Here is a 22,495-nt window from a genome sequence, read left to right as displayed (position 1 = left end):
GGAAGCTAAGTCAGAGCTGGGCAGCACCTGCATGGGTTCTGAGCCTTGTTAAACTAAGCCAGAGTCTAGCAACACCAGCATTTAGCTGCAGGACTAGATACAAGATTAGCCCAGACGGGATCACAATCTCAAAGACTGAACAAAACACACTTTTGCTGATTGTGGAGTCAAATAATCAGGAGAAGAGACCTGGGATACACAGAAACAGGAATTATAATAGAAATTAATTTTGATCTCTAAGGTGGCATGGACATCATCAATCACAGCTTCTGCTTCGCTAAATACTCCTTAAAGAAAGAGGAAGAAAGAAACTAAATAGGAAGGAATGATGAGGGCTGTCAAAAACAAAAGGCAAAGATATCCTCCAGCATCCAGTATTAATGTGGATTGGGAATCTTTTTCCTTTTAACAATTCTCTCAATAAATAATTCTCACAAAAAACTTCAGTTACTCTCTTAAAATGACACTGATTTTGTTTCCTGGGGTAGAAAGAAATCATCATATCCTTAGCCATTTTTGTGTTTCAGCATATAAAGGAACATTCATCTACGTCTTCTCATCCCACTTCCTTCAGAATTTTCTTCCTACTCACTGTAAAAGTGTTCCCAGACAGTACAGATCCTTCATAACACCACACAGCATTAAACCTCGCTTTGACCTCCTAATGACAAGACCAGTACCACACACCATAGTGCCATGTACTTTTTTCATAGGGTTACAAACAGTCAGACACTCAATGACTAAAGACATCACCTAAGGAAGGTCTAATGACATGAAGAGAAAGAAAAGAGTAACAGAATCAGAAAGAATATACAAAGAAAAAAGCTGGAAAGGTTGGGTCTTTTTGCAAATACAACGTTTCCTGGTTCTGGAAAACACAAACCTTTGTCACTTAAGTAGCTCATCTCACCTTTCCATGCTTCAGACTCTCTACAAATTAAGACAGCTCTTTCCTAACTCACTGTAATGCTGCAAAATTTAATGAACTTAGAACACATTTTTTCTTACACAGCATGTCAGATTCCGCTTGTAATATGTTGTAATAAACAAGTTCTACTGTATTTTTTCAAAATAATTTCAGAAAAGACACCTTTAGAGATTCATAATTCATCCCTGCTGTAGTTACCCTAGAAGGTTCTTTATCTCTCTCCTGATATCCCTCCTATGGAAACTGCCACAGAAATCTGGTGGTGACAGAGGGACCCTCACTCATGTTCTAATTGTTTTCGTTACCTTTTCACAATACTAATCACTGCTTTGAAGGACACAGGACTTCTTTATCCATAACAGGTGAAAGAAACAGAGAAGCATCCTTCATTTTTCCAGTCTTTATTTTACAGAAAGACCTCAAACCCAACTTGTTCTTGAATTCCAATACAGCTTCACAAGAAACAGTACTGAGGAATATTATTGATCATTTTGCAGAACAGTTGTGTTAGAGCACAAAAAACCTGCAGGATAGGCAGCAAAATTGTTATTGCTGTTCATAACAAGAAGAAGAAAAGATAAAATCTTTCTTGTATCTTCCCTCTAGACTTCCTACCCTACTTCCCATCTTGAGACATGGAAATCAGTAGCAGAATAAAGTGGTTTATCAAGACAGGAGGTATAAAGCAATGTCAATTCTCACTGGAGTTTGGTTTTGTTTTGGTAGTTTTTTTTGTTTGTTTGATTTGAAATTCACACACACACACAAAAAGAGTAAAAGCAGATAACTGCTAAACAGGGAGCTCTGCAACAGGCAGGCACTGCGGAAATGAGATGTGAAAAAGAAAGGGCCAGAGAAGTGAAGTCAGAAAACTTCAGCAGTAAAGTCAGAAAAAATGTCATGAAAACCCAATTTAAGAAACAACATTAAAACTGAAAGCAATACTGTAACTATTATTGTAAGTGCAGCCAAATGCATAATTTTTCTAGCAAGCAGCCAAAAAAGAAATAGTGTACTTGAGATATAAAAATAAGATAGCAAAATTTAAAATATTCTGTTGTGCAGCTGAAAATTTATCCCCTTTAAAGCTATTTGACATGAAATCTAAGCTATGTCATATGCAGATATATTCTGAAAACTTCTGAAAATATGTCTGAATGATCAGTGAAACTAGGGAGAAGCAACAGAGATGCTGCATGACAGAATACACAATTCACAGAGGAGTAATTGATGTCAAGGGATGCAGACTGCAAAACTTTCTCACTCCTGCTCCAGCAGTTCTGCAGACCATGCTCAGTGAAACATTGCACTGCTGCCTGCCCAATTAACATCTTATTTTATTGTCTCAACAAAGAAAAAAATCACTGCACTGCTGCTCTTAAAACACAGAATTAATCCCTTGCTATATCTCAAAATATGATAAACGTGAACACAGTTTGTTACTCAGATTATTACTAAATGTAATAAAGGGCATTCCGAACCTTTATTTTACACATCAAAATGCTGAACCACTGCATATTCAAAGATAACAAGTCATTTTTTTAATTTTTAGGATGCTTTTGGACCTTCCACTAACTTCAGAGACAAGAGGTTTAGAAAATGGTTATCAAAATTAAATCCCCAAACTGACAGAGAGCAGGCTTAGATGAGGTATTAGGTAGAAATTGCTCCCTGGGAGGGTGGGGATGCCCTGGCACAAGTTGCCCAGAGAAGCTGTGGCTGCCCCTGGATCCCTGGAAGTGTCCAAGGCCAGACTGGATGGGGCTCGGAGCAACCTGGGATAGTGGGATGTGTCCCTGCTCATGGCAGGGAAGGTGGAATGTGATGGGCTTGAAGGTCCCTTCCAAGCCAGGCCATTCCATGATTCCATTACATATATTATGCTCTAGAATTCATGATTTCTTGCTGTCCTGCTGATAGCAAACTCATATTAAAAAAGTCATTAATTTCTTTAAAATATCTTCCTGAAATATAAGGGAGTTAAAAGCCAGTATCTGGTACTCATGTTCCCGTATCACAGCTACTCTTGTATTTGCTGAAGTTCTTGTCTCCCTTCCTGACAGAAAGGTTATGAGTACTAAAAAAACCTAATAAAATCATATGTACAATTTTGAAACTGGCAGTAAACTTCATATCTAGCAACTGCAACCCAGTGAGACAAAAATGTAATGATGCTGATTTAGAAATACTCAAAGAAAAAGCAGTTTGCCACATTCTTAAATACTCTCTAATCTATCAGCCAGTTCTGTAAGTAGTAACAGAACTGACTTCGTTAAATCTGATCTGAAAAGCTCATTCAAATTGATTGACATCTTGGGTAAGCCAAGGAAACCCAGTCTTTTTCTACCTCAAGATCTCCAAGACAGGTGATCAGCTAGAGAGTTTTCTCAAATCTGCCATTTGCATGATTTTACTTTCCCCCAAATATACAACCCCTCCCTTATATTTTTTCCCCTAATTGCTCACCTTTTCTTACTTTGCAGTCTGCAGGAAGTACTTTTAACAGTAAAGAAATCCTGAACTCTAGCTAAGCTTTCATACTGAGCCTTTTAGTGAGCCAGTCTGTGCAGGACATCACGGTGTTTTCCTAGAACTCACTATCAATATTTGGAAACTAAAACCATGGTTTTCATCAGGCATCATTCTTCAGGGAGGCAAGTAAACTGTCTTTCTGTATGCTGTTATGGCTCGTCATTTTTAAGCCATAAAATCCATCTCCATCTTTTACATGAAAAGAAATCACTAACATATTAAACCTTGATATTAGTTAGAATACAGTCCAACTAATTGTAGTCCTAGCCTAGAATTTTCAGAGCAAAGTAAATAAGATTCAACACTGAAAAGAAATCACAGTAATTAATACTTCTAAACTACTCTGAAAATCTGAATAATTTTTCCTTCTCCTGAAAATGACAAACTATATACATTTATTTTACAATACCACTTACCCGTCAGTAAAAGGCTATAATTAGTTCTCTGTTGCACACCAAATACCTTTAAAATCAAAGCAGAAGACTTTTAACTAGAAAACTATTAAATGTTCAAAGTAATTTTCTGCTATAGCTTGAGTCAAACATGACTTGAGTTGCATAATGCCTGCTTCCAATCTAATAAATCCTTTTAGCAGTGTTGTATAAACACAAGAGAAAGTCATTTTCTCCAAGTATTTGTATAGTAATTCCTCTGAGGAGCAGTAAGAGAGAGAATAGAACCAGAAAACACGTGCAAGTGTTAATAACTGGCAGATTTACAAACATGAAACATCCTACATACTTATTAAAAAATCATTTCAGTGACAGCTGTTTCACCTACTACCAAAAGCAGCTCTAATGAACCAGAGACTGTCAGACTATTACAGGGTGGCAAGAGGACCATATATGGACTAAACTAGAAAGACAAAACTGGCTGCAGCCAAAGAGGGACACGTAACACTTGTTCTAGCAACACAAAGTCACACGACTAGTCCATTAGCTATTAGGAAAGCTTCTCTCATGAAAAATTCTCCAATCTTCTCCATAGAAAATACCTTTGGGTTTTTACAAAAAGTGATAGCTATGATCAGTTATTCAATACTTTCAACAGTTCCAGGGTATGAATGCAAATCAGAATCAATAAAAAAACTTGAGATGAATTTGAGTCCTTCAGCTAGGCATGGCCTACTGAAATACACAGCACCACACAGTGGCACCAAACCCACCGAAATCTCCAGCTATCACCCGAGAGTTTCTACCACTCAAAAAGCTTGTTATGTGGGATTAGCACAGGGAGTGTGCGCAGCTTACCAAAACAACATGTTTGTAACAACAGCGTCTACACCCACAGGCAGTGCAGGCCAACGGGAACTGAGCTGCCGAGGGAACAGATGCTGCTGGGAAGCTGACATCCACACCATCCACGTTTCTGGAGTACGGTTTCTTTGGCAACGCTTGTTTTGTTTGGTTGGTTGGTGGTGGGAGTTTGTTTATTTGGGTTTTTTGTTTGCTTGTTTCATTTTGTTTTGGTTTTTTTTGTGGTGGGGTATGGGGGATTTTGCTGCTTCAATGGGGGGTTGTTAGTTGGGGTGTATTTGTTTTGTTCTGTCTTCTAAAAACAAGGTCTAGCTCTAGTCTGAGCCCATAGACTTAAATGCCCATCCAGAGCCAGACAACACTAGAGATGCTGCGGGAGCACACCTTCTAGTTTAGTGTTATCCAGTCTGCAAGCTCAGAGCTCCAGAAGATGAATCAAAGCACAGTGGAAACAACTGCATAATTTATTCTGAAAGTGCACAACTGAACCTACACACTTGTGTGGAGACACACTAAGATAACCATCCACACATGACCTGAAGTTGGGAGACATGCTGGTACCGCAACCAACCTAAGAACCCTGAAAAATGAAAAGCAGTATTTCAAACAGGAAATTAAATAATGTTTGCATATGAGGATGCTCCAACACTGCTGAAAAATAACACACTCAAGAGAAAGACTGCATTAATACTTCAGTATGTAAGAGGCCCTAACTGTCAGAAAACGGGAAAACTGCAGAAAAAGATTTGGGGATTAGTTTAACCAGTAATCACAATATAAATAAGTGAAGAGGAACACAGGGACACAGACAGCATCTGGGAACAAATTAGCAGGACTTTTATACATACAGATTGCACAGTATACATTCTGCTGCAATAAGCACTGGTGAAGATTCTCAGCAAGAATGCTCTGTGCCCCAGCTTGCCCACATTTCATTAAATATACCCAGCTACTGTTGAGAATCTAGGTCAGAAATAAAGATGCCAAGAGATTTAGAAAACTACTTATAAGTGAAGTTAGAAAGTTCTGCATGACTTACCCAGATTAAAGAACAGTGGCATTTTTTTGGTAGGTTAGAAAACCTCAACAAATGAATAGCAACAAAATCATTTGCCCTTGTATCCATCACACATGCATTAAAAGAATTAGAAGCTTAACTTCCAGAAAAAAATTACATTACATATTAGGATATATACAGTTAATGCATGAGATTCATACTAGCACAGGAGTAGTTAAGTGCTGGAAGATGTTGACTAACAGATTAGTTTCCTTTATTACCTAACTTTAGGAACATCTAAACAAACACTCAACTGGAGATGCTGCTGTTTATAGATGGATCTCACAGTGAAAATAGAGTAGATGAGCTGTTGAGACTCATGCCAGGTGCACATTTCTATAATTGTATGATTGCTGTAAAAAAATACATTCTTGATGTTTTATTTTAGTGTGTGTATACATATAAACATAGAAACAGAATATGTTTGTAATACTAATTTATTTCTAAATTTACTTATGTAAAAAAAGTGCATATATTTACTGGACATTACTATTTATTAAGAGAAGACCATAATTCTAAGAGAATGCAGTTTACCACTCTTTTAGTACATTTAGGCAGTTTTGCTTGTGCACTTACAGGGAATTGGAAGCAAGGAAAGTTTCTGTATATTCTCCATTACCAAGTATCTCACTCGGGGATTTATAGTTATTACCATGCCCTCCCTAAATCTTATATCAATGCCTACAGTTAAAAACTTCTGAGACTCCCAAATTCTTTATCAAACAATTTAATGGTGAAATCCACCCTAGGTCTACTAGTTAAAACACAATTATCAATTAATCTCTAAATATAGTAAGACTGTTAAAGGACCAGCTGGCATTTTAAAGTGATGAAAGCCAACTCTGTTCTTTGGCATCAGCACTAACTGATGTTGCTGAACTACTGCTGCTGCCCAGTTAGTTACACAGCATCAGGTATGAAATTCATGCAGACCAGTGGGCTGTAGGAAAAGGTAAAAAAAAAAGAGAAAAACCCCCACACTTAAAAGGCATTCTTTCACCAGTAAAACTTGTAAGTCAAATCTTACCATCTGAATCCATGAAGTGCAATATAGCTTCTGTCCATGATGAAATGATATACAGAGAAAAACCATTAGCCTTTGGTGATATTTAATAGAGTCCATATCATCTTTACTTGTTGCAGCGCAGGTGGCAGTGGCCACTGCAGCACAGCATTCAAAAGGCCGCTGGACAGAACACAGAGGTCTGATTCTCACCCTGTGATTACGGCAAGTTCCCACGCTCCTAGAGGTTCTTAGTTTTACATGTTTTAAGTTTATTGGTTCAGGAGTTCTCCACCCAGTTTTATATACGTTCATGTTTATGTATTTCCCCTAGTTGCTTATGTATTAGTTCTGGAAAGTTCTCCCTTCTTCGATGCCCCATTGGTCTACTCATGTAATTCCCTCCCCTAAGTTATCCCCACTGGTTATCCCCCTGTTATCTCCTCCTCCTCAGTCGATCCCCATTGGTTGTTCCCCGTTGTTCCACCCCACTATAAAATGCTGTGCTTTCCCCTTTTCCAAGGCTTTTGTCCCCGGATTGCCTACTGGTATTAAACTTGCTGGAACCTACACAGAGATCCCCTCTCTCATCCTTTGCCTCTGCCGACGCTTTTATACCACCTTTGTTTGGGGTTGGCTCCTTGCGAAGGAGCCAGCTTTCCCTGCCTGCTGCAGCTGACCCCTACATGCAGCAGCAGAAGCCAAGGACGTCTGCAGCTGGACGCTGTGCTGCCTCGGGCAGCCCCAACAGCGTCATTTACTTGCCCTGTTAATTTACTTCGACCTGTTTTGCTCTAACATAGCAAAGTTTTTATTGTTTTGCTATAGTGCGGATAAGTTTTTGTTATGTACCTATGTTTTGATGAGTGAATTTTGATTTTTCTCAAATTCGTTGATAAGAATCAGAAGACATTCTGCTTCTGTGGGTCAACAGGGTCAAATGGAAAACACTATCAGAAAGGACAATTATTTTTCTGGCAGATTAGAGCCTATGAAGCTAATGCTATTTAGTACGTGATCACTGCTCAAAAAATTTCTTTAGAGTTTCTGGCAGTTTCTATGAGATTATAGTAGCAGCCTTTTCTTTAGTCACTGATCGCACTTGTGATTTGCAGCTTTCAAATCCAAGCCTGCGCTTATTCTTCAGCAGCCTAGCCAGCACCATTATACTACTTAGTAAACTTGGAGAAGACTCCAAGTGTCTTCCTAATCACAAACATCATCTCAACAGTGCCTTCTCTCAAGCTTGAGTCCATTTTTTTTAGGACATTACTTTTACACCCTTAGCAAAAGCTGTGTGGTTTGGAAGTCAGCCTTTTATCTGTGTTGATGCAGAAGGAGATAATTCTATTGGTAGAAGACCATTTCAACCACTAAAGAATCCTGTCCTTTCCATCATACACTGTGAGCACTAAGTTTATGACTGTGATGTTTCTTCCCTTCCTCATATAATTGGACTAAGAAGAACATTATTAAGATCAATTACAAATTTAATGCTTTCTGGTTTAGGTTTTTTTGGTGGGTTTAGTTTTGGTTGTTTCCCTACGGTGAACACATAACCGGTTAAAAAGCTGTACATAGAATCATATTTAACCATTTTTTACTCTCAGCCAAGAATCACATCAGATTCTGCAAACTTTCCTCTGATCAACACTTCCTATGAAGGAGCTAAATGAAAGAGAGCAATGGAATAGATCACAGGTCTACAGAACATGACAGAAAGCCAGTAGGTGTTTAATTTATTGATGGAAGGGACACTTGGTAGCTGCATTCAAATACAAAGGTTATTGTAACCTGAGAGCCAAGGCAACTGGACAAAAGCACCAGGGCACAGCTCCCAGCTGCTGAGTACAGGAATTGAAGACCATCACTTCCACAGACAGAAAAGTTACTGTCAAAATTGTGATATTATTACCTCACCAAGCAAAAATTTCCTGGCTCTCACTTTTTTTTTTCCTCCTGAATAATTGACCTCCATTTTGTAGGAAAACAAACCAACCAACCCCTACAGGCAAGTACATTCAATTACATTCTTGAAAGATCAGCTGTCAGCTTACCCTGTGGTAGTTTGTTTCAACACCATATTCTGAAATTCCCACAATATATCTAAAAATAACCCCAACTCAACCAACAAAACATAAAATCCCAGCAACAAAAAAAAAAACCCAGACAAAAAAAAAATCCCCACTAAGAAAAAACCCCCAACAAATTAACAAAAAACCAAACCAAAACAATAACAAAAAATAAGTATCTGTGCATCATTTCCTTTTATATTTAAGAGGACTACTTCTACATGTTTGCTATTCCACAGGATTATAAACTGTGAATCTATACCTCTACTAATGCTACTATTATAATCCTAGATGTCTACAAAAATATTCCTTGCATTATCTGCTGGCACATTCCTTAAAGCCTTGCTACAGATCACTGGGTCAGTGAAATGACGGAATTCATTGTCCCTGCTCTAGTTATTTTTTAAAAACATGAGCAGGTTAAAATAGAAAAGTTATAATTTCTCAGTCAAAGAAGGGCAAGAACTATTCATCACTATTATGTTTATTACAGTTCCCTCAGCCTGTTTGTACAACCTTGTTATCCAATGGTAGGGCATATTTAGAGCTTACTAAAGTAACAGATCATCACTTGTCAGAAGTGGAAACACAGAGGGAACAGATAGCACATTTCTTAAGAAAGTTCTTTGGGGATTGAGGAGGTGTTAAATCTTGTCTGAGAACACACTATTTGCTTATTCTCATCTTCCCACTCCTCAGGCATTTCAAATGGCAACTCGGGAAGCAAACATTTCTCCCAGTTAAATAACCAAGGTATTCCTTAACAGGCACCAAATACACTAATTTTTAATACATATTATTGCCTTATACTGAAGTTAGTGCCTGCTTCTGAGAATTCCAGTAAATCACACTCCATCCAACTATAACTTTACTAACTAAAACAGCTATAGGAGGTATCTTTTTTCATGCTAGAGAAACCACCTTCTTTAGTATACAAGCCTACCTTTTCTCTCTCAGGCTATTCACTGGCAATTTAATTGGAAAAGAAAGGAATTCTTTTTTGCAGATCTGTTTGTAAAATTATAATTTTTCATCTTCTTCAGGATGATCTCCTCAGAAAGTATTTTTTACCTCATCCAAAGTATCATTATATGTATTTATACCATTAAACCTCTCGTTTCCACAAGAGTCTACTGATTAATGTAATCACTGTGCATTATTGTTAATCCACAGGCTTCTTGTGGGCATCTAACAAATATAATTACACTGACTGTTGAATTTTCTGCTTTCAGAAAACAGAACACTTCACAAAGCCTCATATTACTTTTAAGTATAAGCTTTTCACATCCTATTCACCTCTGGCATGTTCTATGGTCCATGCTGTTAGTCAGAATTTCACATCCATCTGCTTTGTTTCGTGTTGAAGAACTGCCTGTGAGGCAGGACTGAATATAACCCACGCACAGAGCCCATCTCTGGTTACTCCTGCAAGGTCCCAAGGGAAGAGATGCATGGTTGGACATGCCCGTGCTGACAGGAGAGGCTGTGAGACACTTCTGCAGCAGCTGGGCACTCCTGAGATGTTCCTACTTACACTCTTGGCTTAAAGACGGAACTTGCTGGCCAACTGGCTGAAACACATCACAGTTTCAGGGCTGTATTCTGTAATGTTTTACCCAAAAGCTTTCTGCAAAAAGCTGCTCCTAACATTGGTCTCGTTTACCTTCTTAAACTCTACAGAAAAATTACATCAATAAAAGCTAAATTATCTAACACACTGATTCCTGAAGCACTTAGGCCGGAGGCAAAGAGATTAAAATGTCTTGGTCTAACATTTTTGATGTTATGTGGTTAACAGACAGACACAAGGTACCAGAAGTATTTTTAGACCTTTTTGAATCAGAGAAATATTGTTAAAAACATTGCTCTAACTTCTAAATGATCTAGTTTTCAAGAATTTGGGCTACAGCCCACTACTACAGCATTCAATTTGGCATCAGATTCTTTTTCTTGACTGAGTCAATTACAGTAGATCCAAGGAAATACATTGTTTGGGGAATCCCACATAGTTCCTAAATATACCTAACTATAAACAAAAATCTAATTGATTTTCAGTTTCCAGGAGCTCTAAATTTTAGTAGATGAAGACTTATTTTTCCATTCTTCACAGACCTATCTTGTTTCATTGATGTTATATAAATCAAAGCAGACACTGATGAAGGGAAGAAATCTTCAGAATCCCAAAAAAACCAATCTCCAAAAGTAAAAAAAATTATTTGTTGCAGAAACATTCAAGATTGAAATGTAACTGTAACTCTCAAACTGACTCCTTTTTTGTTCATTATTTTTTATCTTCTCTAATTTTTCAAAATAGGTTAATTAACAAGATAGTTACTTGTAGAGTTAGGAACCAAAACAGCAAAACCTCAAGCTAACCCCAAACAATTCGTACTGGAAGACAAGTTTTTAAACTATCAGGACACAAGAAGGAACTATCATGGGGAAGGACATTACAATTTTCCTAGTGATGAATTCTAGTCCCACAAGCAGAAAGGGCATTGCTGCAGGGGAAGGTACAAGGTCAGGAAGTAGAAAATGGTTTTGCTTCCTTCTGCCTTCCTGCCCATTACTTCAGGTTCACAAACCAGTGATGGGTATGACTGAACTCTTCAGACAGCCCTCATCCAGGACTGACAGGTATTGTCACTGGGGTCCACTTTTCCTAATAGTTGGTTTGATATTCGGTCTTTCAGATGCTTGATTCACAGGAAGGTTAGTTAAGGAAGATGAGCACATGGTCTCTGGTGGACACCAAATGCTATTCTGATATTGGTTGTACTTATTATCTGTACAACACTTTATTGTTTGTACTATCATTATTGCTTTTACAGTAAAGGTTCTTCTCCACTCAAAAGGCAAATATTACGTACCAAGAGAAATGAGTCTGTCACACCACACTGTGAGTATTTGAAAAGCTCAAAGGAAAATCTGCATTGAAGATTTAAACTACTTAGGTAGGAAAGAAAATATTTACTAAATAAACATGAACTTCAAAAGCAGGTAGCAATGTTTTAGTATTGTTGCTAGTTACTAATTATTGTAATAGTATTTCACAGGATCTCAAAGTACGGTCTGACAGTGAAGCTTCACTCCAAATTTCATAAGGAATGAAGGAAATTTTTTAAGGGAGGAAAGAAAATAATTCTAAATTATTTTAAATTCCTTAGGCACAGAATAATATATGTCACACAAGAATAAACACGACAAGAATGATACGTGGTAAGAACTCCTTAAAAAAGCTAGTTTCTCCTCTTGTACCAGAACAAGCATGAAGAATTGGTTATGTGAATGACTTAAGTCTGTACATATGACTTCTACCTACCATATCAACATTACTTCTGTCCTTCTGAAAGGACAACCATTGCTGGTTTGTGCATAAAAGGAAGCATGGACAAGTTGTTAACATTTTACCCAAAGTGTACAGCAATATCAGGGAGACAAAGTGCACCTGCCACCCCCTCTGTCCTGTCCTCACAGTTCTCTGTGGTTCCATGCAGCAGGTTCTGTGGTAGAAGTCTCAGAGATGCATCAGAGAAATCATGTGATCCCCCTGTAAGAGACTCCTAAAGTTATAGACACAATGATAATGTGTCACAAGGGCATGAGCTGTTATCCTACGCGTATTTTACTTTCTTCCCCACCCCCCAATTCCAGTGGTGTTTCGTGCCTTGCTTTGTTCTGGTTTTCATGTTATTTTGAACATGAAAATTATTTATAACACACTGATGTATTTAAATAAATCTCCACTCCCTCAGCCAATATTTTTCAAATATCCTTTATAACCAAATGTTTGTGACAAAGTCAGAAATATTCTTTTTTGATGCTCCCTTTTACTCTTTATATATAATACAAATTTATTTCATATGAAAACTCTTATTTAGTTTAAAACCACTGCAAAATGAAAACTCAAATCTAGCACTTCTTGAATTAACAGTTCTCTTTCGTAAAGCAATTTTCAAGGCAGAGAGGACCACAACAGCATCTATTTGGTTTATTCCCATTTGCAATAGACACAATAACCTTTCAGATGCAAATCATGTCATAGGCAAGCCAGAGGAAGCTCAACTATTCTTCATCTAAAGATCCCACACTTTCATTAGGAGTTTTCTAAATGCATTTTATACTTTCAGCTCACAAACATAAAAACTGAAACTTGCCACAAGAATGTGTAAGTGGTCTTACACCCCCTGGAAATTTTCTGTTTAAGTAGGAAGATGTAAAGAGTCAAGTCTATAGTTTGATACTCCGGATGACCTGAGACACATAAGACTAAGTTCCCTTCACATCAACACAAACACAGGACAGGAGCCTTTGCACTGGGGAGTGTAAATTTTTTTTAGCCATATATTTTGCAAGTTTTCAAAAGGTTTTGTATTTAGCCTCTGGAAAGATTAAATTTGTTTGAACTACAGCTACTTTCAAGGTATGACAAAACCACTTTCCACCAATGTTATTTTCAGAATGACACAGCAGTATCACACATGTTCACAGCACCATCAGAGTTCTTGATGATTGTTTACAGTTAGACCTTAAAAACCTCTTATTTTAGTAGCATTAGTCAACAAATGCTTTCACTGCTATAACAAAGAAATACCATTGAGTTTAACTGTTCTGACAAAATCATACTCACTAGAATGCATAATAGTGCAATAATGACTTGTGTTTATTATTGATAAATTATGTTGTCCCTTGGCTCTTTACACTGAATGCTTTTTTGGTTTGGTTTTTTTAACTAAAGAGTAATCTTAATTTCTTTAGCAGACAAAAAAATCTGCCACAAATCTGAGAAATAGCTGCATGCACAGTTTTTCACCTAGATGGAAACAGTTTCTTCTCTGAAGAGAGTGAATGCAAAAATGACAGTGCAAAGCTATGTTCATTATCTCTCACAGTGCCTCTGGATTAAGTGTGTTCAGTTTAAAACCACCTGTTTTTATCTCACCCGGCACTGAAGGCTTTTTTAAAATCTTCAGATTAAGCCATGCTCTTTTCTGCTAAAACAGTAGCAAAAAACCAAAAATCTCGTAAGTACATTATACCCCTCACATGAAAATAATTCTGCTGAGGTTGACTCTTTGTGACAGGAATAGCAAACCTGCACAGTTACCAGTGAGGACATTATTTGCTGGTTCTGCAGAACAGAAATTACTCATGATTATGGCTTCTAGAAAGGAAGAAAGTTCATATTCAAAACTGAAAGCAAGTTTGAGAGTAGAGTAACTCCTGCTTTGTAGATTAGACACAAAAGTTTAAAATTGTGCTGCTGTTTCAACTATCCATGTTTAAATCAAGCTGTGTAAAAATCAGAAACCCAAGAGTTAAATTCAGTTTGCCTCCTTCAAGCAAAAAATACATATTCTCCAAAGTGCTTACATTTTCTCTTTTTTATCTGAATAGGAAAATAATAAAATCAAGCAAGTCTAAACTTTTTAGAATATTCTAAAATCCCTTCGTTTTTTTAATCACGATCTATCAGAAAACAATGTCTTCTTATAAGTGATGCAGCAGTAATTCAAATAAGCATTTCTCATTTACTGCAATTTACCTCAAAAGTACTCCACTTACTCAAGACCCTTAAAAGTAACACACAGAGAGCACTGGCATCTGCTCCTCAGAACTGGCTATTTTAGTCTGCAGACCTGCATCAAATTACCAATGTAGATGTAACCAGGATAGAGTAAAATGCTGCCCAGCACAAAGCATTCCTAGTAATTTGTAGGGAGTTTACATCCACTGCACAAAACAGGAGCTTTCAGATTGGCCTTACAGGTTTTACCTGAATTACCAAAGAGTAAGTGGAACATGAGCAAATCTGTTTGCAAAAGAATCTGGTCTTGAGAGCACCCATACCATGCACACATTTTGGTGGGTGACTGCTTCAGACAAGCTGTAGTCTGGCCCGGAGACTTAATTCCTCCCAGAAGTCAGATTCCATTTACTGTGTTCTTACAGCTCATCTTTTGGCTTCATTTTATCCCCCCGGAGTCAAGTTTGTGTGCTCTGAGAATGCTCCATGGTGTGCATGAACAGTGAGTGGGAACACAAACATGACCAGAACTAAAGCACTGATATGGACACATCCACAGACCACCAAAAATGACCATGATAAAATGTACTGGGGACACGACTGAAGTTTGAAACAGCACAAGCAAGAACTTTTGAAGGATTATCAACATAGTGTCCTTATAAACAGATTGTAGCCTCTGTTTATGGGTAGAGACTGTGATTCTGTGACTTTGCCAAAGATGGAAGACTTAGATTTAGGGCATTTTGATATTAAAATGTTACCTGCATGTAAGTTAGGATGCTCTGAATGTAGAAATATTCCTCAATTATAAATTCCCTAGATTTGCCACGTTTGCATAGCACTCCTCTAAAGCAATGTGGTTGCTCCCAAAGAGAAGAGGTAATGACCACAACACCTGCTTCTAGAAGAGTGGCTGTCTTTAAATACACCACTGAAATAGTTACACTCCTGTAAGTTACATATTTTCAGTGAGTTCACACCTTACAGAGACCCATTATCTGTTCTGCCCTTGGATCCCAGAAGGCATAGGAGCGAGCAGAAAAATGAATTGTGAAAGAATAGCTAATTAAACATGATAATTCACAACTCATTCCTTTAGTAAGCTGCAACATACAACTAAAATGAAGGTGTAATAAGTTCAGCATCTGCAAATAACTAGATTACAGACCCTGGAAATTCCCGCTTCCACCAGGGTACTTGGCTCTGCCCAAGTTTCTCAGTAAACTTTACCTGTTCCTCACTGCTAGTTCTTGTAAGTTTCTGGGCAGTATTTGCTGTCTTTTACAGCAAATGCTCATACATTTCCAGCGTTAAAAAATGGCTGGAAAGGACAATAAGCATTCAGGAAAAATATTTAATTCCTAAAGAGACTGAGACACACCCCCATCTTTCTAATACAGATAAAAACAAAAACAAAACCACACCAAACTAACTAAAAATTCTATGCTGACAACAGTAAGAGACTTACTCAAAATAATACTTTTATTCTGCAGTCTGGCTGACTACAGAAAAATAAAGACTTCAGAATACAGGTAATTTATAATAATATGGGATTAATAAAAATGATGCTATTCCTTCCCTACACCTGGACACCTCCTACTTCTTATCATAATTATCTTTGCTTTCTTCAACTACTCCTTCCTGTAACACAGGAAATTTTTTAATTAAATTGCTCTTAAGGCTCAGGCAACAGAACATACTCAAAGCAATAAAAGCTGATGTGCCTCATGAAACAAATAATGTTGGCTTCCTTGAGTCTGCTATTTTCCAGTGCACTGTAGACGAAAAATCTCAAGGTTGTATTTAGGCCCAGATCCTTGGGAAATTATAATTAGTTATTTTACCATGCATAGTTCAAAGAATTAAAAAGGAACACTGTCATCTTTCTAATTGTTCCTCTGTCCAGCTGTCTGATTTGCTATCATTCCATCAGGATATGGAAACAACATTTTCACCCATGAATGCCCTGTTCCAAAGCTTTGCCTTACCACAGACTCCATAAAGCACAGATGATCTATGCAAGGCTTCTTATTTCCTATGTTCCATGATGTATATGATCTCTTCTCATACACCAGGGCCACAGGTTTTAACTGGCATCTATTAACAGCCTCACAGGTTTTCTGGGTTAGATGCTTTGGGGTTTTTTTTCTGTCACACACTACTGTCAGGATATACAAACCAAGAATGCTAATAAAATTAATAATGATCCATCACCTAGACAAGACACGTTGCAGTCCTCATGCATTTTATGAGGGTGAGAGGCAAGGCCATGCAGGTGACATTGATTTTTTTTTTTTTGCTAACACTGTGTACCAGCAACACACATCCCTAGCAGACTTCCTGAGACACAAAGTTCCAGACAGGTGACTTCCTTCCGTAGATTGCTCACATTTTCAAAGCCCTGACAAACTTGCAAAGGAAAGGAAGAATGTGCCTGAGGTGTTAGCAAATCCAAAAAAAAAAAAAAAAAAAAAAAAAGAAAGTCAGAAGAAAAAACCCAGGAATGGTAGTTAATAAAGGACACAGCAGTAGACAGTAACAGATAAAGTCTCAAAGAATCAAAGTTAGTGTAATTCTTTTACAAGTATGTATAACTGAAGGTTCCACTATTTGTAACTAAAACTGTTACTGCATCTTACAATTCATTACTGAGGAGTTAACAGCGATCAATCAATCATGATAGTACTTCCTTCTCAAATGTATCATCCAATCAAGCTGTTTTTATTTTGTGACTATCACACCAGCAAAAACCTACCAGGAATTATTAGCCAGACTGCGAAGAGGCAAAAGATTAACAAGTGACTTGTAGGATTTTTGAAGTGATCCATTTCCTGGTCTTCTAAATTACATCAAATTGAAGCAAGGAACATCAAAGTAACTGTTCTAGTGTGTGGATGCATCATCTTTCAGGAATGATGTAAGATCTCCAACAGCCACATGAAGAAATCAGTTTCATTGGCTCCACGAGCCTGACTATTTGCATTAGAGGTCTGGAAAGTCTCCTGAAAACTTTTGCTGTGCAGAAATTTACCTACTCCATTCCCCAAACAGTAATACAAACTCCTCCAAAAGAAGCGTGTATTTAGCGATACAGAACACTGTCTGAACCAGCAGCAAACTTAACAAAATAACGAATTGTCCACAATAAACTAATCATCATGGCTATGAGTCCACAGATTTGAAATCTACTATTAGAACAATCACCTGCAGAGAAGGGATCTGGTCACATACTCTTACCCATTGTTTCCTCCAAGAAAGTTGTAGGTTGAACTCTCAGGCTGTGTGTGTTAACCAGGAGTACTTGACCAAGCAACCCATACTATGGCTTCTCATATTCTCATAGAGTACCTAGAGCTCTCATAGAGCACACTCAGAAGTTCAATGGATATTTTGTGAAAAACTACTTGATAACCATGGAGTTAGAGTTTCATTTATACCTACAGCAGGTGCACAAGAAAGCTGCCCTTTGAGTCCTAGACATGAAATTATCATCTCCAAGACAAATAATATGTGTTACATGTTGCCCCAGTTCAGTGAACACAACAGTAGCAGTAAGATTACTTTCTCTCAGCAAGTATAGCCTTGCTTTCACAGTCACACTGTTGGCAAGAGGCTTCTCATGCAAACTAAAGCTCCTTGCCCCAAGCTACAACCATCACCCTATTCCTCCTGACTATCCACAGGCAATAATGGAAAATAGCAAAAGAGGACAAAACAGGGGAAAGGAAGAAGGAAAAAAACCTTTTAATCTGAAATGGAGAAGAAGAGAAAAACACAACTGCTAACAAATAATCTTTATTGCCATCTCCCCTTCTCTTCTGCAATGATTCCGCATAGGAACGTGCCAGGACAACCTGCTGCACGCGAGAAGCAGCCAGGGTCACAGACCAGTAGAAGTTTTTGAAAGTTAACTCCTCTAAGCATCCTCTAAGGTTTTTAAACCTATTTTATACAACGTCATAGAAGAACACAGAAAAGCCTCAGAATACACTCAGCTTTCTCAGTTGTGAAAGTAGACAAATATATAATGTATTTCCCATCTTCCATGAGAGAGAAGTTTGGTCTGAGTTCACAATAATAATCTCCCTATATATGTTTCCTTTTACAAAGAACACAAAAAAGCATGTATGTCGAACCTTGAAAACATTCTACATTAAAGATGCTTTTAAGCCAGAAGAATTGATCTGTTCTGAACATGGCATATGGATGAAAAGAGGCACAATTGAGAAGAAATTTAATAAAAAGGAAAGGCAGCACAAGATCTTCCAGCAACAGGCTTCTACACAAGAACACCACTGTCAAGTAACTATATAAAGAAAGGAGATAGCAAGTACTTGCTGTGTATTCTTCTAAGATTTCTAGTACCATAGAGTGATTTGAGAAACCTGGTTAATCTTATGATTCAATTTACTATTTTATTAATACTTTGCTCTACTAGAGAGAATTTTAGTCTCTAACTAAGCCTGGTAATTTTCTCAAATTGCTGGGATCAAGATGGGGGGCGGGTAGCAGGATAAACGTCTTTTTGCAAACTCTAAATAATTTCAAGAAATGACTTCACACAGCGAGATTTGCTTTTGCAGTCACACAGCCACAACTCTATCAGCCTGTGGTTTGCTACTGTCCTAACGCTGACAGGAGCCATGAACATCAGGCACACTCAGCAGAAGCATTTCCCTCCATCTGGGCATGGACAGAACCAACACACCACAAACTGGTGTATGGTTTGCATTCTAAAGGGCAAAGGGGATATAAATATTTTCTCATATTCAAGCAACTATGGACCTACAGGAGAGACAAATAACCTTGTCACTGCTTATACTTTCAGTGATCTACCAGAACAGCTTAATTTTGAGACCTATTCTTCCAAGATTAAAATGAGGCTAATACTCTGTTCTTGATGTTCTTAACAGGATCAAAGACACTTAGGCTCATCTACCTTATATGAAAAAAGCACTTCCTTTTACCCAACTGAGAGAACATGAAGATGAAATTGCCCCTCTCTCAGGAGTCTGCAGTGGGAACAGGCTGCCAAGCATTTCAGCACACAGATTGCAAGGTCTTGCCAATGATTGCTGCCTATGCAGAGAATTAACCTGCTTATCTAATCTCCAAATTTCCTGTGCTCAGTGTGAGCTTGACTCTCATTAATTACCTTAAAAATGTCTTAATACAAAATATATGTCTTCCTAATATTATGTTATTTTTTTATCTTCCTAATATGATGCTATAAAAGATAAACTGTTTGATGTTTGGGATGATGCTTAAATACGCTCTGATTTATTTGAAGTTTTATGGAAATGATGGTACCTTGTTCTTTAAATAAGCTCTCACTTGTATGGTCACTTGATTTGATTTAAAAAAAACCCATGAGAAACCAGAACCCTTCCTTGCATTTGATTACAGAACTTTCTGTGAGTCTAGTAGGCAGCTTGTTCTACTTTTTTTTTTTTCTTTTCAAACAGCTAGACTGTTACAAACAATGGGAAATTATTTTCAGAAACATTTGAAAGACTCTTAACAAATTTTTGCAGCCTTAATTTTTGTTGACAGGGCATTTGGTATCAAAAACTGCTGAAAAGTACCAATGCCAAGACTCTCTTTTAGCATGTACATTTCTAATGACTAAAAACTACAGTATAGCACATAAACACACAAAAAATAGATTTAGAATTGCTACTTTAACATCAAACAACTCAGTTATTTACTTCCAACAAGTGTGGGTGAAATAGTGTGAAGGCAGCGAATATCTATGTCTGATTTTAGACATCAAGTAAAGAGGGAAAGGATAGTTCCATTATTTTTCTCTCATGTCACTTAAACCCACCTATAGTTACTACTTTAATTAAATTTACAGAAGCAAGCTAAAGACTGTTACTCTTCCACAGAAGCATTTTTCAGCTGTAAGTGATGATATATCTAGTGTTTGTTAAACTCACTAAGTACCTCAAAGAGATTTTAGAAAAGGCTGTGTAATCAACTTCAAAAAGTTCTTTAGGGCTCATCATGCTTCAAAAACTGCTCTATTTTTATCTTAGTTCTTGAGACTTAGAGATACAGATAATAGGAGGAAACTTAAGTTTATTCTAATGCTCAGACAGATCATTTGTAAGGTAGAATTATTTTTTCAAAAAATAAACTCTTAGTTTAGGGAACAATGTACACCTGCCTCGTTCTGATAACACAGGAAAATAAGGCCTTCTAGTCAACAGTCTTGTAATTCCCTGAGCCTTCTACCCATTCTACCACAGGCTGGAATCACGGGTTTGGTGTCTGTGGTGAGCAAGTAACATGCATGAAGTCTAAGTGGGAAACACATTTTCTGTGAAATACACTACACAGAGAGAAGAGTAGAAAGCATCCACAGCACGGAAACCAGCCTATCTTGGAGTATAATGATAACCATCAGAAGTGTTTTTGCACAGAGAATACAGGAGGTGGGGGAAAAGGTACTATCGAAAAAGTTGTGCTTACTGGAATACACAAGCAGTTACACATATTCTTGCTCACTCTGTCAAGATAAGAAACAAAGGCTGCCTAAGATGTGTCAGTTTAGTAGCACATTCATATGTAAGCAGCCAGATTGTGAACCTAAAATTCACACCTCATCACAACAAATAATTGCGCATTATCTTGCAGAGGGTCAAATTCAAAAGAATGACTATTACAATATCAAGGCTATTAGTGTAAACAAATATTTCTTTTCAAGACCAGAATAAAATACAACAAAATCAAGAAAGATATCTAAATAATTAATCCAAAACTACTCTTCTGCTCTGAAAGACTCAGGAAAAAAAAAGTAGTATTCTGAATAAGAACATATTAAATAGTTTAAGGGTTTTTTTTAAATTACAGCATTTCTGCCACATGCTCAGAGCTAAATAACCCCAAATACTCTATCAAACTGCTCTGCTTTCTAACAAGCACGCTTAAAGTTGAAAACTCTCTGGTCCATTAAAAGAGGTGAAGAGACATAATTGAAACCAGTAACGCATTAAATTAAATGGAGCAAATCTTCACCAATAACACGAAGTCTGTAACCCGTGCCCTCAGAAATGCCTAATTTTTTATAAATATCAAGCCCCATTTCACTGCTTATGAGAAAAACTTTCATGAAGCAGTATTATCCTAATGTGTCCATGTGTGCACTGTGCCCACACACAGATGCAGCCACTCATGATCACCACTAAGTGAGACCACCTGAGTCAGACTATCAACTCGTTTTTTTTTTTTTAATTTGTGCTAGCAGGACACAATGAAAAGTGAACGAGGATATCACAAAGGAATCAGGAGGATCCCAATTTGTTTAGAACAAACAAGCTTTTCCCTCAGACCAGCCTCTCTCAGAGCAGGACGCTCGGGTACCCCAAAGCCCGGGCCTTTCTGGCCCTCCCGGCACACTCGCGCTCTCCGAGGCAGAACTCTTCTATGCTGTAAGGTACATACCTTAAATCCCCCTCCTGCTGGGCTCGTCTCGTTTGGTCATCTCCAGCACCACACGGCTCGCGGCTGAATTTGCAACCGCGCCAGACCCTGAGCGGCAGCCGCAGCTCAACGAGAGCCCAAGTCAGCGCCGATAGAACGGGCACCAGCGGCCGAGGCAACGCCAGAGACTCATTTGTCACCCCAACTTTCACCCGACGCTGTTGATAAAACCCAATCCACCTTGGCCAGCCCTTCCAAAGGGGAGGTGGAAGTGCTGCCGGGCTGGGGAAGCGCCGGAGCCGTGCAGAACACGGCACAGCCGATCGAGGATCTCACCTGCCCGCCTCACCGCGGGGAGAGCGCCGAGGCCCGGAATCGCCGCCCGCGTCCCACCTGTCGGGCGGCCGCGCATCCCTGAGGCGCCGGCGGCGGTCCCGCCTGCCCCCTCCCGCGTTCCCCGACTCACCGAGAAGCCGGCCCAGAAGGGGCAGGAGTGGCGGACGCGGGCCGAGGTGGTGAGCGCCAGGGCGGCGAAGCTGACGGCCACGATGAGGCAGCCAAGCACCATCTGCGTGACCCCCAGGGCCAGCATGGCCCGCGAGCGGGCGCGCTGCTCGCGCAGGCGGGACAGGCTGCGGGACAGCGCGGTGGGGCTGAGGGAGCGCGCCCCGCCGGGGGCCCGCGTCGCCCCGCCG

General features: G+C 38.6%; 1 protein-coding gene across 5 annotated transcripts in view; it reads right to left on the bottom strand.

Moving 5' to 3' along the window:
• Positions 1-22,478, bottom strand: part of FAM189A1 (family with sequence similarity 189 member A1) — an 87,867-nt gene extending 65,389 nt beyond the window's left edge. For 2 of the 5 annotated variants that reach the window (XM_042039355.1, XM_042039356.1), the window contains exon 1: positions 6,801-6,979. In XM_042039355.1, coding sequence (XP_041895289.1) covers positions 6,801-6,896 — 96 coding nt within the window. In that variant the 5' untranslated portion in view covers positions 6,897-6,979. Of the gene's footprint in view, positions 1-6,800; positions 6,980-22,266 lie in introns of those variants that run through there. The other 3 variants (XM_042039358.1, XM_042039360.1, XM_042039357.1) reach the window with 3 other exon arrangements.
• Between the last annotated feature and the right edge of the window lie 17 nt (positions 22,479-22,495).

The sequence above is a fragment of the Corvus kubaryi genome, unplaced genomic scaffold (genome assembly GCF_017639235.1).
Source record: "Corvus kubaryi isolate FWS band 111438036 unplaced genomic scaffold, C.kubaryi_AGA036_p1.0 37394, whole genome shotgun sequence".
Taxonomy (NCBI): domain Eukaryota; kingdom Metazoa; phylum Chordata; class Aves; order Passeriformes; family Corvidae; genus Corvus; species Corvus kubaryi.
This window is presented reverse-complemented; position numbering and strand designations above follow the sequence as displayed.